Here is a 15,677-nt window from a genome sequence, read left to right as displayed (position 1 = left end):
CAGTATAATAACCCACCAGAATTTTCCAGAACAATTTAATTTTGACCAGAACACCTTTAATCAGCTCAGTTTCACACTCATATATGAAATAAATCAAAGAATGAATTTACTTATTTATTTATTCCTTCATATTATTTGTGTCTTATCCTGGTCATGGTTGCAGTGGGTCTGCCACCACAAGAAAATACTGCGTGCAAAACAGGAATTCACCCTAAACAAAATGCCAGTCCATACATTCACACGTTTACTTGTTCACGCCGGAGACTGTTTAAAGTAGCCTGTCCACCTTTAGCATGATTTAGGAGGTTTGAGGAACCTGCACAGCCAGAAGGAGAACATACAATTCTCCTCAAACACTGACTACATGGAAGGGATAAACCCAGGTCCCTACGACCCACTGCACCCATGTGCTGCCATACCTTTAATTAAACAGACCTAATAAGTGTTATTGTTTATTTAGACTGTTTTTCTATCTGTCTTTTGTTTAATTTGCATTGTTTTCTTTTATATGTTGTTTATTATTGATTGTAACTGTTTTGGCAATGATGTACCTTCAACATTCATGTCAATAAAGTACTTTTGAACTTGAACTTGAGAGTTATAGAGATAGACAGATGGGGGGGGGGGGCGGCTGAGAGCGTTAGTGAGTGAGTGAGAAAGAGTAAATGAGAGAGTAAGAGAGAGTGAGAGTTAATGAAAGAGTTAAAGTGAGAAAGAATAAAAGTGTGTGAGTGTGTGTGAGAGAGTAAAAGTGAGTGAGAGTGAAAGTGAATAAAAGTGAGTGAGTAAGTAAAAGTGAATGAGTGAGTGAGAGAATGTAAAAGTGAGACTCATAACTGTAAATGTCACCATTTTTATTGTTATTATTTTGCACTGTTTATATTATTATTTTATTCTTTTGCACCTGTAACTGTTTTGTATATATTTGTTCTTTCTTATTGTTATTTTTCTCTGTAACTGAGCTTTGGCAACACGAATGTCCTTATTTGTCATGCCAATAAAGCTTCTTTTGAGTTTGAGTGAGAAAGTGAGTGAGTGAGAAAGTAAAATTCAGTGAGTGACTGAGAGAGTAAAAGTGAGTGAGTGAGAGTAAAAGTGAGTACAACAGTGAGAGAGTGAAAGTGAATAAGATAGTGAGTGAGAGAATAAAAGTGGGTGACAGTGAAAGTGAGTAAAAGTGAGAGAGTGAAAGTGAGTGAGAAAGTAAGAGTGAGTGAGATAATGTAAAAGCGAGAAAGTGACTGAATGTAACAGAGAGTGAGAGTAAATGTGAGTGAGAGCATAAAAGTGAGAGAGTAAAAGTGAGTGAGAGAGTTAAAGTGAGTGAGTGAGAGAATGTAAAAGCGAGAAAGTGAGTGAATGTTAAAGTTAGAGTGAGAGTAAAAGTGAGAGTGAGAGAGTAAAAGTGAGAGAGTGAGTGAGAGAGTAAAAGTGAGAGAGTGAGTGAGAGAGAGAGTGAGAGAGAGTAAAAGTGAGAGAGTGAGTGAGAGAGTAAAAGTGAGAGAGTGAGAGAGAGAGTAAAAGTGAGAGAGTGAGTGAGAGAGATCGGTGCAGTTAAAAGCACCAGTTGCGCAGATCATGTGACAGTAATGTAGGAACGCAGTGAGCGAGCAGGAGCGCAACTCAAGGTTAAAAACCCGCACTGATCTAAACCTAATAACACCAGGAGGAAAACACACAGGACTTTTACTGCAGACCCCGGACACACCGCACACCCCGGACACACCGCATGCCGTGGATCTCCACAGGTGAGTCGGATCCCCGTGGGTTTGGGTGGGTGGTTTAATCATGACGCGACTCTTTCGAGTCATGAGACGCACAGAGTCGGATACATTAAAATACACACGTTTATCATTATATCTCCTCACGAGCTGAAAGAGGCTGGACTGGTCAGGCACTCGGTGCGTCCTGGGTCATTAATGCGTCCTGGAGTTCTTTATTTGCGCACTATTGAACATGCAACCAACTTGGGTCTGTATGTAATAGTGGGATCTATTAATATGATCAAGGCTCATTTGCATACAGGCTGCATTGTTTAAAAAAACAATCCCTGGCAACCTGACTGATTAATTTAAAAGATATGAAGATAAACGAATTAGAAATCTTGGATCAGACACTTGGAGGAACACATGAACCTGGAGAGGAGTCCATTTAAACAGCATGAATTAGGGTTGGACGTCAGTGCGTTGACCCGGGTTCGATCCACACTCACGTCCAGTTGCTCCAGGTTTCATTAATTGTTATACTTTTATAGTTAAGACATAAAGTCAGTAATTTACCAGCTATTTAGAAATTGAGTTCCTTGGAGGTACCACAAGTTAGTTAACAGTTAATGTTCATTTACAGACTTGCAGTCTAATTAAACAGTCTATAAATTCGTGTAGGCCTCCCACGGTGGCTCAGCTGGTCCAGTGGGTAGACCCGGGTTCGATCCTCACTTCCAGTCATTCCAGTTTTAAATCTTCACTCATATGTGTGAGGCTCCCCTGCAGGTATTCAGTTTCTTTCTACCTCCCGTAAAGTATGTTGAAATATGTAAATGCTGGCCCCGGGTGGTTTGACGATCTGTCAGAGGTGCAGCTAGTGTTAACAAGTGGTGCTGGACCCACCATGACCCTGATCGGAATGAAACGGCTAATAAAAATACTTAGGTTTGTCTCGGTAGACGTCACAGTGTATAACAGGTCACTGGTGGTGGAATATTTATATCAGTCGATGCAAAGCAGTTAATGAACTGTGAACTCACTCGCTCACTCACTCACATTTAGCAGACAGATGTTACCTTACAAGCGGGAGGATTTGGCTTTTTTAGACAGCTGTGGAGGTGTGTAGGTGGTGCAGCGGTCTAGAACACCAGTCCACCACCTCCAGACTCTATTCTTTGAGTTTAAGTCTGAGCTGTGCTACCGGCCTGGATGGGTACTCAACAGACGCAGTTGACCGGTCTGAGGGATTCACTTCCATTTTCTCCCAATTTAGTGTAGTCAATTTGTCTTTGGATGTTGTTCTAAAACTACCAGTAGTATGTACAGACTGAAGCCAGATTACTGAATTTAAAACACACACACACACACACACACACACACACACACACACACACACACACACACACACACACACACACACAAACAGAGAATCAATGATCTTAATGGTTAAGAACAGGGGCGCTTGCCATTCACTTGCCCAAAATTGTTGAGGTTTGTGAATCCAGGGTTCAAATCTCAGCAGTGCTATCGGCCCGTCAGGCGTCTGTTTGGACGTCATTGGCAACCATTGATGACCTCGTAAACAGGGAGACACACGTCAGTGCATTTTCGATGCCTGTCCCAAGTCCAGAGGACAGAAAAACCAGACCAAAACTGGTATGTGGACCCCTGAATATGGAAGCAGCTGAAAGAAAAAAACAAGTGATTAAGACTAATTTTAGGCACAAATTAATGGTATTTAAGTTAACCATAACTACCACAGCCCCAACATTTGATGCCGATTTGGTCAGAAACAACCAACATTACAAAAACAATCCAGGTTCTGCATTTAAATGCCACGTCAGTCAGATAATGATTTTATTTTAAACAGGGCGCGTCTCCATAAAATGTCTTTTTACGACCTGTTTTGGCAGCCATCCTAGCTTTCTAATTCTGTCATGCTTCGTACTCTTCATATACACACACAGCTATTTAGTGTGTACGAGTCAGGTCACACCTCATGGATTCACCTCTGATTTTAATCTGTTTCTCCAGAAGAGCTCGAGTGCTGAAACGTTCACAACAACAAGCAAGCGGAGAAGAAACGAATCCACGCGGGTGGTGACCAGGAATGGTGGACTGCTTGCTATCAGATGAAGAAACGTTCCCACCTCACAGCCTTTCCATACTAGTCCAACACCGATCGGACATGGTGACCGACGAGAGGCTCTACCAAGCGCTGCCGTCTCCGTTCTCCGAGGACGAGCTGAGCGACTCGTCCAGCTCGCGGTCCTGCTCCAGCCCCGAGTCCCTGGTCCTGGGCTCCAGGTGCAGCAGCAGCTCGAGCAGCGAGAGCCAGGATGGATTCCTGGACTTCCTTCTTTCTCAGGCCACCCAGACCCCGGCGTCTTCCTCCACAGCGTTAACCCCCGCCATCGTTCCTCCCGTCCTTCCGATGGGTCTGGCCTGGGAGTCTCGAAGGGATCGGGCCACCAAAGAGGAGTGCTTTGATTTCCCCGTTTTTCCTGCAGAGCTGGAGGACCAGGCAGGGCTTTTGTTTCAGCCCACGTTGGATGAGATCGAGGAGTTTCTCGAGGAGAACATGGAGGTCGTAGCCTTGAAGGAGAAAGCAGGAGATGGTATCGTGTCCAGCGCTCTGTCCGAGACGGAAACACAAAACTTTGACCAAACAGTGCCGGTATTAAATGAAATGGAAATTACCGACTCTGAGCCAAAAAGTGACCAGAATTCGACCGGACCGTCCACAAACCTTCATACCGGAGTGAAAAAGGAGTCCGGGAAGGCGGCGCTAACGGATTCGGGGGTGCCGGTCATCCTGCAGATCCAGTCCATTCCGGTCAAGCAGGAGCCGAATCCCAGTTCCACGCCGGCGTCCCAGTCCCCCACGTCAGACATCAAAATCACTCAGCTGCTGGTCAACATCCAGGGTCAGACTTTCGCCCTGGTTCCTCAGGTCATGCCACCGGCCAGTCTCAGCAGCGCCTCGTCGAAGTTCGTCCGCATAGCCCCGGTCCCCATCGCCGCCAAACCCTTAGGACAGGGGGAGAACGGAGCCGGCGGGGCCCAGGGAGCAGGACTTCTTGTCGGGGGTCAGAAATTCCAGAAGAGCTCGGTAGCCGACCTCATTAAAATGCACAAGTGCACTTTTCCAGGCTGCGCCAAGATGTACACCAAGAGCAGCCATTTAAAGGCCCATCTGAGGAGGCACACGGGCGAGAAGCCTTTCGCGTGTACTTGGCCGGGCTGTGCATGGAGGTAAGTTCTGAAAATTTTCAATCGCCCATAATATAATAATAATAATATGATTTTTGGCTGTCCATACCGAAATACTGGTCAAACTTAGTGCACAGTGAATGCAAAATTCCAATTAGTACTGAACCAACTATATTTTTTTAACTATGCATTTTTAATGATATATTTAATGGATGTGTGTGCATTAATATAAACATAATAATAAATAAAGCAGACACTGGAATGTCTCCTAAAGGTATTCTACAGTCGAGTAGTCAGTTTCCAAACATGTAGCTTGTAAACTTTTATCTAAATGTTAAATCTTTATACAGATATGAGCTACTCCCCCAACAGGGGGTGGGGGATTTAGAGATTTGCGTTTTAAAGGAGCATTTGTACCTCTCTCATCCCTCTCTCATGCCTCGCGGCCGTGCATTACCGGCTTAGCGTTCACACACAGAGATGTCAAGAAAAGTAAACTTCATAATTTGCATGGGTGATGGATTTTGACTTGCGGTAGTGAGTTATACTCCATAAAAACAGACATAAAAAACAGGAAATGACCGACTCTAAGCCAAAGAGTGGCCAGGATTCAACCGGACCGTCCACAAACCCTCAGACTGTAGTGAAAAGCAGAGATGTTCACAAGTCACAAAATACGAGTCCGAGTCAAGTCACGAGTCAATATAATCTACACAAAACATATATTGGAAATGTAGCGTAGAAATAAACAAATAACCTGTTAGTTCAAATAAAAAACAACAACAGATTAGCGAGTGTATTTAACCGTTTTACTTTCCTAGGTACCAGTTAAAAGTTTAAACTGACGTTTTGCAAATCACGGCACAGCGGCCAAAATCCCAAACACAGCAAAAAATCCATAACCGCTGCTTACCTTAGCTTATGTTGTTCCAGATGCTATTAAATTTATAAGCGTGTGTCCTAATAGGAATAGAATCTGTTATTTTGTAAATGTGCTTATAATTAAAAACCTCCAAACTTTTACCGGTTGTGAAGTAAAACACGAACATTTGAATAAATGCAAATAACAGCATTTCTTACTAAAAATTACAATCTGAAGGTCTGATTGGTTCAGAAAGCGGTTCTTACAATCATTAGCGCCAATTCTGTAGGAGCGTTCCATTCACATTATCTGTTACTGTGAAGTGCACTACGTAGGGTATTCCACCATTTTAAGTAGGGAGCGACGCTTCATCACTTCGGCGGAAGCTGGCTGGAACACTTAGCCATTGCGTGCGTTGCGGGTTAAGACGGCCGGAGCGTTATTATTATTATTATTAGAGAGCAGAAAATGACACGATTAGAATGATGTCGGATCATATATATATATAATTGTCACACGTAACTAATGTTGCTGACTTTTGTTGTCCACAAGTAATTTTTTGCGAGTCATGAGTCGAGTCGGAGTCATTTGAAACGAGTCCGTAAAGGAGCCTGGGTGGTAATGGAGGGTTCAGGGATGCCGGTCATCCATTCCTGTCAAGCAGGAGCCGAATCCCAATTCTGCACCCGCGTCCCAGTCCAATACATCAGACCTACGAGGGATCTTCAAAAAGTTTCCGCACTTGATTTAACTCTATTTATTAAGAATTCCAAAAACAAACTCCATCACTTTTCTACATCGTCACCTTTCCGATGCATTTTCCCAGCGTCGTACCGACTTTTTAACGCCGTCAGCAATAAATGTTTTGGGCTCGTAGCCACTGATGCGTTGTTGAGCGTCCAAATCAGCTGGACTATAAGCGTCTCTCAGTCTCTCAGACATGACCGATTACTCCTCCTCCCACCTTCACCGCTTATAACCAACATATAAAAGTGCGGAAACTTTTTGAAGATCCCTCGTACCTTATAAAAACAGAATTACTACCTCCTGTCCTCATTGGTACTGGGTCTTTGGTGCCATGTTGACCCCGGTTGTTGCTGCTTTATTACATAACTAAACTCTGTGCTTGTTGAGACTGCACACACTTCTACACACCCCTGCAGTACGAAGGTTGAGCACATGCAGGCTCGGATTAAACCATGTTGTGGCCCCAGGCTGAGTAAAGTTTGAGGCCCCCTTAAAGCCGGCCTGGCACGCACATGTGCACACACACACACACATACATTAAGTGTACATTTTTTGTTGCAGTGCTTTAAGCATATACAAGTGATTTTACATAAGTATAACTTTATATAAGTATATAAAACCTATACCAGTATGTTTCTACACAGTAAAATAAACATCTGTGTGTGTTTGATTTTGTAACGTTAGCAAACGCAGCATGTCTGCCGAATGGTAATGTAAAGCTTAACCAGCGCTGATTATGTTTTTAATACCAGTGTACACTGATCAGCCATAACATTAAAACCACCTCCTTGTTTCTACACTCACTGTCCATTTTATCAGCTCCACTTACCACATAGAAGCACTTTAGTTCTACAATTACTGACTGTAGTCCATCTGTTTCTCTACATACTTTTTAGCATGCTTTCACCCTGTTCTTCAATGGTCAGGACCCCCACAGGACCACCACAGAGCAGGTATTATTTAGGTGGTGGATGATTCTCAGCACTGCAGTGACACTGACATGGTGGTGGTGTGTTAGTGTGTGTTGTGCTGGTATGAGTGGATCAGACACAGCAGCAGGTGGACCAACTAGGTAGGAGTGTCTAATAGAGTGGACAGTAAGTGGACACGGTATTTAAAAACTCCAGCAGAGCTGCTGTGTCTGATCCACTCATACCAGCACAACACACACTAACACACCACCACCATGTCAGTGTCACTGCAGTGCTGAGAATCATCCACCACCTAAATAATACCTGCTCTGTGGTGGTCCTGTGGGGGTCCTGACCATTGAAGAACAGCATGAAAGGGGGTAACAAAGCATGTAGAGAAACAGATGGACTACAGTCAGTAATTGTAGAACTATAAAGTGCTTCTATGTGGTAAGTGGAGCTGATAAAATGGACAGTGAGTGTAGATTGAGAGTTCAGGATTAATCTCAGGGGCCCAGCAGTGGCAAATTGGCGGTGGTGGGGCTTGAACCAGCAACCTTCTGATTACTAGATCAGAACCTTAAACTCTTAAACACTGAGCTGGAGGACTGTCGAGCTGATCAGTGGCCGAGCGTTGTGAAAGCAGCAGAGCGGATCACTGTCCCTGTTGACCATTTAGGAACGAACCTCAATCAGGGGTCAACAGCAGATCAAATTGCAGATCTGTGCTGACGTTTGAGACACATTTGCACACAGGACCCAGAACCTCATTAATGCACATTAACACCTACGCTTTACACTTTAATACTACCTCAGATCTGTAAATATCCTGTATTGACTCTCTGTGCACCTTGGTCTTATGTTTTTGTCTGTTATCTTGTATATCTGCACCAGAGAAGTAGCCTTGAATGAAATTGTGATGACCCTAAGTGAACAGTACAAGAAGGATCATCTTCTTGACCTCAGGTTTTGGAAGATTTAAGAAGAAAGAACTTGAATAGCTGTATGCAGGCTGATCTTTGAATGCGGACTCGTTCAGAGTTATCTTTGCTGGTTCCAGATTAGATAAAGCCTTTGAAGTGATGGCAGACTTTGCCCCTACAGCTACTAATGTTTGCTCCCATTGCGTACAGTCTTTAGTTTTTTGGCACCAGTGAGGCCTGACATACAATGTCCTGACCTGAAGTCACCAGCTCGGAGGCAAATCGACGTTCGCTCGGGGCTCTCGATCTCTCAACCATGGCTACAGCAAAATGTAGTTTTATCAGAATACATCAGCATACACACAAGCTTTACAGTATTTGTGACCTTAATGTCCACGCCAAACCACAACGCCTATGTTTTCACTGCAAAAACCTGGGCAGCTGTAGCCTAGTGGTTAAGATACTGGTCCAGTAATCAGAAGGTTGCCAGGTTCTCACTGTTGGGCCCTTGAGCGAGGTCCTTAACCCTCAATTGCTCTCTCTGAAGAACAGAACTGACGTGCATTTTTGGACATGGTATTGTTACAGCCCTGTCACTTCCCGTGTGTTTTTGTGACAAAACGTAGTTTGGGAGACCAGACAGGATCAAGTCGTGTAGTGGGAACTTATCAGCCATAACATCAAAACCACCTCCTTGTTTCTACACTCACTGTCCATTTTATCAGCTCTACTTACCATATAGAAGCACTTTGTAGTTCTACAATTACTGATTGTAGTCCATCTGTTTTTCTGCATACTTTGTTACCCCCTTTCATGCTGTTCTTCAATGGTCAGGACCCCCACAGGACCACCACAGAGCAGGTATTATTTAGGTGGTGGATGATTCTCAGCACTGCAGTGACACTGACATGGTGGTGGTGTGTTAGTGTGTGTTGTGCTGGTATGAGTGGATCAGACACAGCAGCGTTGCTGGAGTTTTTAAACACCTCACTGTCACTGCTGGACTGAGAATAGTCCACCAACCAAAAATATCCAGCCAACAGCGCCCCGTGGGCAGCACAGTGAGTGGACACGGTATTTAAAAACTCCATCAACGCTGCTGTGTCTGATCCACTCATACCAGCACAACACACACTAACACACCACCACCATGTCAGTGTCACTGCAGTGCTGAGAATCATCCACCACCTAAATAATACCTGCTCTGTGGTGGCCCTGAACAAGCACAAGTCACGCCGTAAAAACATGGCAGTAGGTGGATTTTCTTCCTTATAATACCCATTGAAGTAAGTTAATGTTAAAGACAGAGTCGGGCAGACTGCCTGTGGGATCATCAGCACTTTCTCAGTCTCTTGGTTCCATCGGTCTGTGTTGTCTGGAGTAAAACGTCTGTGCGTGCTATGCCATGCACCGAGCTTATCATCGTCCTGATTTGGCCCAGCTACCGTACCGCGGTTGTGTCAGCGTTTGGCCTTCAGTGTGTCGCGTGTTGAAATCCACTTCACTAGATATGATTTCAGACTGGAAAACTAAACGAGAGGGCAGGACGAGCGGCCCGCTGCCAAGCTGCCCTGCCGTTTCATCAGCGTATTGAGCGTTCCTTCGGTACGCTGCAAGTAAAACACACAATCATTCAAAACCCTCCTGGCAACAGGAGCTTTAAAGTAAGTAAGTAAATCCTGACAGCTTCATCATCGGAGCGTCTTTGCACATCATAAATTCAGGAGGGCGAGGGTTTCGAACGCATATGGAAAAGTTGCCTCGCGCAAAATTTACTATACAAACACCACGTACCCTTGTGTTCAGTCACAGAGGCCTGATAAAACACACCTCGGTCCCGCGCGGCACGCTAAACGACGCGCAATTAACGTTGGTGTAATTGCATAGCATGCAAAGCAGCCAAGTTACGAATGAGCCAGAACTGTGCGGTGTGAGATCGTGCTACGTTCAAAACCACGAGCCTGCTATGATTGTGTGTGTGTGTGTGTGGAGTTCCAATTACTGCTGGTGTTATGGAGTGTGCTGGAACAAAGCTCAGTGTGTGGTGGATGGTAACTCCACCATACCTGCATACTGGACACACAGAGGAGCCGGCGCTACCCAAAATATAGCCGTCTGTTTACCTGTCTTGTCTATAGATAGCAGCATGAGGGTTCGCTTTGATAGTTTGGCCGTTTTGCCGGGCGGCAGACGTGTCCTCCTTGTCCAAAGTGGTCGGGAAAGCCAGCGGGGAATAAACAGAACCCGCAAACACTGCACACATGTTCCTAATATATTCACAAGAGATGCTACCCTCGCCCGAAACCTAAATGGAAGCGTGCCAGGTTGGGAAAGCGGTTAGTCATTTATTACACCACTTATTTTTACCCGCAGACACGCAACCAACCCTCAGAAAACGGCGACGGTCAAAGGCTAATCTGTGTATCGTTTCTAAGAATAGCGCAGACGTGCTATTCATCTGCGCAGTGATTTGATATTTGCTAAAAGGTAAAAGTTACTCTGGGGCAGCTGGATGATGCAGCATGTGGTGTGGGTGCCACGCAGCTCCAGGGTCACATGTATTTCCTACTGGTAGACCTCTTAAACCCAACCAATTTAGAATGATTGGCTTCAGTCATGAATATGGGTTGAATTCGTGATATGAATTGGAACCCTGTCCGGGGCATATACCTGCTTCGCATCCAGTGTCCCCCCCCCCATCCTTCCCAGATCTACCAAGGCCCAGCCCAAGATGAAGTGCTGGGTAAACTAGTATACTAGGTACAAGTTTTACTAGGAACATCATGGTGCCGCACAATGACGATCCTGAGGACCTGGCTTCAAATATCCTGACTGTTTTTATGTTGCTATGAGCTTTGTTCTGCTGACAAGACATGCAGAAGGTGGATTGGCAGCTCTTAATGACCCCTCGGTGTAGGTAAATGACTAAATGGGTGATTAAGTTTGCATGTTCTCCATCCTGTCTGTGTGGGTTGCCTATTATTATTATTATTATTATTATTTCATTCATTCATTGTCTGTTTTACCACCGCTTTATCCTGGTCAGGGTCGCGGTGGGTCTGATATATTGGATGAAAGGCAGGAAACACCCTGGAGAGGTCACAAGGCATCACATGGCAAACACACACACACACACAACCTGAGTGCAGGTCTTTGGACTGGACACAGACACAGGAAGAACATGCAAATCCACACAGAAAGGGATCAAACACATGACCTTCTTGCTGTGAGGCGACAGAGCTACCCCAAATGCTTGCTAAATTAGCCTTGCTGTACGTCACTCCTGTAAGAGCCGAATTTGTTTGTTTGAATGGAACTGGATCCAGAATCTAGTGGCCTGTTAGTTCTTAGGGTATTTGTTTGGCTGAACTAGTAATCAGAAGGTCGCTGGTTCAAGCCCCATCACTGCCAGGTTGCTGCTGCTGGGCCCTTAAGCAAGGCCCTTAACCCTCAATTGCTCAGACTGTATAGTGTCACAGTACTGTAAGTCGTTTTGGATAAAATGCAGAACATGTAAATGCTTTGAGTTTCCAGCTCTGAGTGAATGAAGCTCTTGTTGGCCGGTACGTGCGGGTGACACAGAGCGGGTTTTAAAGGCCCGGGCGCTGGAGTGGGGGGTGAATCCCCGAGTGCTCGAGGCTCAGACCTTCTAGTGAAGAGAGCGAGTGTCTGACAGATTTAAACGCGCTGTTGTGTCAGCGGATGCCAATCAGAGCAGCTGACAGATACAGGGAGAGCGCGGCTGCTTCAGACAGCGTTCGTCCTGACTCGCTAGTTTAACTTTCTGCTGCTGCTTCGATGTTTTCATCCTAAATGTGCTTATTATTATAATTATTATTATTTTCTTTTTGACACACTGAGTACAGAATTGTGCTCATATACTTACTGGCCACTTTATTACGAACACTTGGTAGAGTCGGACCTTAATTCATTTACCACCGCTTTAGCCTGGTCAGGGTCCAGTGGGTGCAATTCACTGTGCGCCAGTCCATCACAGGGCACACACACCTACAGCAATTTTGTATCTTGTATATGGTTGTATATGTAAAAATGTACATGACTATATATTGTGTATGTAATAATATACATGATTATATATGTAATAATGTACATGACTGTGTATGTAATGATATACAAGATTGTATATATAATAATGTACATGACTGTATATTATGTATATAATAATATACATGAGTATATATATACATATATTGTACATGATTGTATATTATGTATATAATAATATACATGAGTGTATGAGTAATAATATATATGATTGGATATATAATAATATACAAGATTGTATATGTAATAACCTATATGTATATGTTATATTGTATATGATTGTATATAATAATAATATATATAATTGTATATGCAATAACATATGATTGTGTATATAATAATATACAAGATTGTATATGTAATAACATGTATGATTATGTTATAACGTATATGATTGGATATATAATAATATACATGATTGTATATGCAGTAATGTGTATGATTGTGTATATAATAATATACAAGATTGTATATGTAATAACATGTATGATTATGTTATAACGTATATGATTGGATATATAATAATATACATGATTGTATATGCAGTAATGTGTATGATTGTGTATATAATAATATAAATGATTGTATATGTAATAACGTATATGATTGTATACACAGACTGACCGCAGTGTGTTTGGGTGTGTGTGTCGTTCTGGTAGATTCTCCCGATCGGACGAGCTGTCGCGCCACAGACGCTCTCACTCTGGAGTGAAGCCATACCAGTGTCACATCTGCGAGAAGAAATTCGCCCGCAGCGATCACCTGTCCAAACACATCAAAGTCCATCGCTTTCCACGAAGCAGCAGGACGGCACGCTCTTCACACTGACCTCATGTGATCCCGTCACACCGGGGGGGCACCGAGACGCCACAGAGAGAGAGAGAGGAAACATGTGACCAAGTGAGAGTGAAAGAGTGAAAATGAGACGGAGGTGTGACGGAGGTCAGAATCGGTGAGAAGTTCGAGGTGCACGAGGAAAAATTCTCAATTGTGGTACTGTGATAATTTATTGGGGAAAGCAATGCCGGACTGAGGGAGCGACGACAGACTGTTACTTGACGCATCTTTAATGATGTCCTGTTGTTCTTATAGATTGTATTTTTGTAGCCGTTAGCGTTTTGATAGTTTAATAGTTTTCTATTCGCGTTACGTTCTATGCAAAGTATTTTTCTACCTTTAGGAGAAACTTGTTGACGTCGTTATCGACGTCTCGGTCTGTCTTGAATGCATCGGCATTCCTTATCATTACGATGCCTCTCTTGCCAAGTCTAAGTCTGTAGTTCTGGAAAACCGTAAACGTGGCTTCATTCGAACTACTGATCGTCGTCAGGACGCTACAAGCTATCAGCCAACCCGGATCTGCTTGTAAACTGTGATATGTTTATGGAATACTCCAGTGTTTTTATAGTCAGGTCATATTTATTTATACAGCGCTTTCGAAGACATCGAGTGTCATGTGTCAGGTGCTGGACAATAAATCATCATGATATAATAATCATAACAAACATATTAAATAGTTGATATAAATAAATAAACAACAAGAATAACATGAACACAATCGCTACAGAAAACCAACGTAAGACCAAAACCTTGAGAAAATAAATAGATCTTCAGTTTGGATACATAAAATAGATATAGATACATCGTTCTATAACTTGGGAAGCAGCTACAGAAAAGCCCTGATCACCTTTAGACCACATCATGAATCAAAATGTTCAAATTGTTACCCAAATTTAGTGCTTTATTAATAAATGCCACTATAAATAAACAGTTTGTAATAACAGAAAAATCATTCACATTAAATTGAAGTGATTACTGATTTTTAGATTTTAATAGCCTGTATTATATAACACAATGCTGTAGTTATTCAGTTAAAAATTCAGAGACAGACTGGACACAGTGGACACAGAGTGGACACAGAGTGGTACAGGGACTTCATGTACTCATTAACACGTTTGACAAAAGGCTGCATCAGTACATAGTAAGAGAAATGCATCTAAGTTTCTACATTACAACACGTATCTGATGGAACGTCAGTCTTGACGTTGAGCTACAAGGGTTCTCAACCTGCGAGCTGGGCTTATCTAAATTTGTTTGCAGCCAGCAAATATAGTTTCTCTCTAATCTTGTGGGTCATTGAGGGTCGAGCTGTTCTAAATAATTAACTATCAAAAAGAAAAGAGAGAGGAGAGAATTTTCCTCTTACTGTAGTAATATTTACAGTAGTGTTCAAAAAAATAGCAGTGATTTTAAAAAAGTGAATAAAGCACAGAATCATTATAATAACTTTTATTTCCATAAATGCAAATGCACTGAAAATACTACACTTTTAATTCTAAATCAAAACATTAACAACATTTAGCCAGTTTGTGTTAATCCTTTACAGAAAGTTAAGAAAAATGATTATTAGGCTGTTCAAAAAAATTGCAGTGCAGCATTTTTCTTTAAAAACTCAAAAAATGTATCTATAAACTAAAAATGTTTGAGGTTTCACTTTACTTTAAATTACTGAACTAATATTTAGTGGCATAACAATTGTTTCCGAGATCTGTGTTGCATGGAGTCGACCAACTTCTGGCACCTCTGAACAGGTATTCCAGTCCAGAATGATTAGACTACATTCCACAGTTCTTCTGCAATTTTGGGTTTTGCCTCAAAAAAACGCGTTTCAGATATCAGCCCACAAGTTCTCTATGTGATTGAAGTCAGGGGATTGGGCTGGCCACTCTATTACCTCAATCTTGTTTGTCTGTAACCAAGATGTTTTGGGTCATTGTCATGTTAAAACACCTATTTTAAGGGCATTTCTTCTTCGACATAGGGCAACATGATCTCCTCAAGTATTCTGATATATTTAAACTGATCCATGATCCCTCGTATGTGATAAATAGGCGTAACACCATGGTATGAAAAACATCCTCATATCATAGTTTTGTACCACCATGCTTTACTGTCTTCACAGTGAACTTTGGCTCGAATTCAGTGCTCGAGGGTCGTCTGACATACTGTCTATGGCCACTTGACCCAAAAAGAACAATTTTGCTTTCACCAGTCCACAAAATGTTGAGCCATTTCTCTTTGGACCAGTCAATGTGTTCCTTGGCAAATTTGAACCCATTCAGGACACGTCTTTATCTTAACAACGGGACTTTGCAAGGAGTTCTTGCTGGTAAATTGGCTTTACTTAATCATCTTCTGTACTCACTGGTAACTTTAGATGTTCCTTGATCTTTCTGGAGGTGATCACTGG

At 42.8% G+C, this 15,677-nt stretch overlaps 1 protein-coding gene across 1 annotated transcript; it reads left to right on the top strand.

Moving 5' to 3' along the window:
* The first annotated feature begins 1,602 nt into the window (after positions 1-1,602).
* On the top strand, positions 1,603-14,689 carry klf15 (Kruppel like factor 15). The gene is made up of 3 exons (XM_063015274.1): positions 1,603-1,748; positions 3,741-4,961; positions 13,087-14,689. Exons 2-3 carry the CDS (start codon positions 3,817-3,819, stop codon positions 13,253-13,255), a joined length of 1,314 nt encoding a protein of 437 aa, XP_062871344.1. The 5' UTR covers positions 1,603-1,748; positions 3,741-3,816; the 3' UTR covers positions 13,256-14,689.
* Positions 14,690-15,677: the final 988 nt, after the last annotated feature.

The sequence above is a fragment of the Trichomycterus rosablanca genome, chromosome 19 (assembly GCF_030014385.1).
Source record: "Trichomycterus rosablanca isolate fTriRos1 chromosome 19, fTriRos1.hap1, whole genome shotgun sequence".
NCBI classification, from domain to species: domain Eukaryota; kingdom Metazoa; phylum Chordata; class Actinopteri; order Siluriformes; family Trichomycteridae; genus Trichomycterus; species Trichomycterus rosablanca.
The sequence above is the reverse complement of the archived record's forward strand: the minus strand, read 5'-3'. Positions and strand labels throughout refer to the sequence as shown.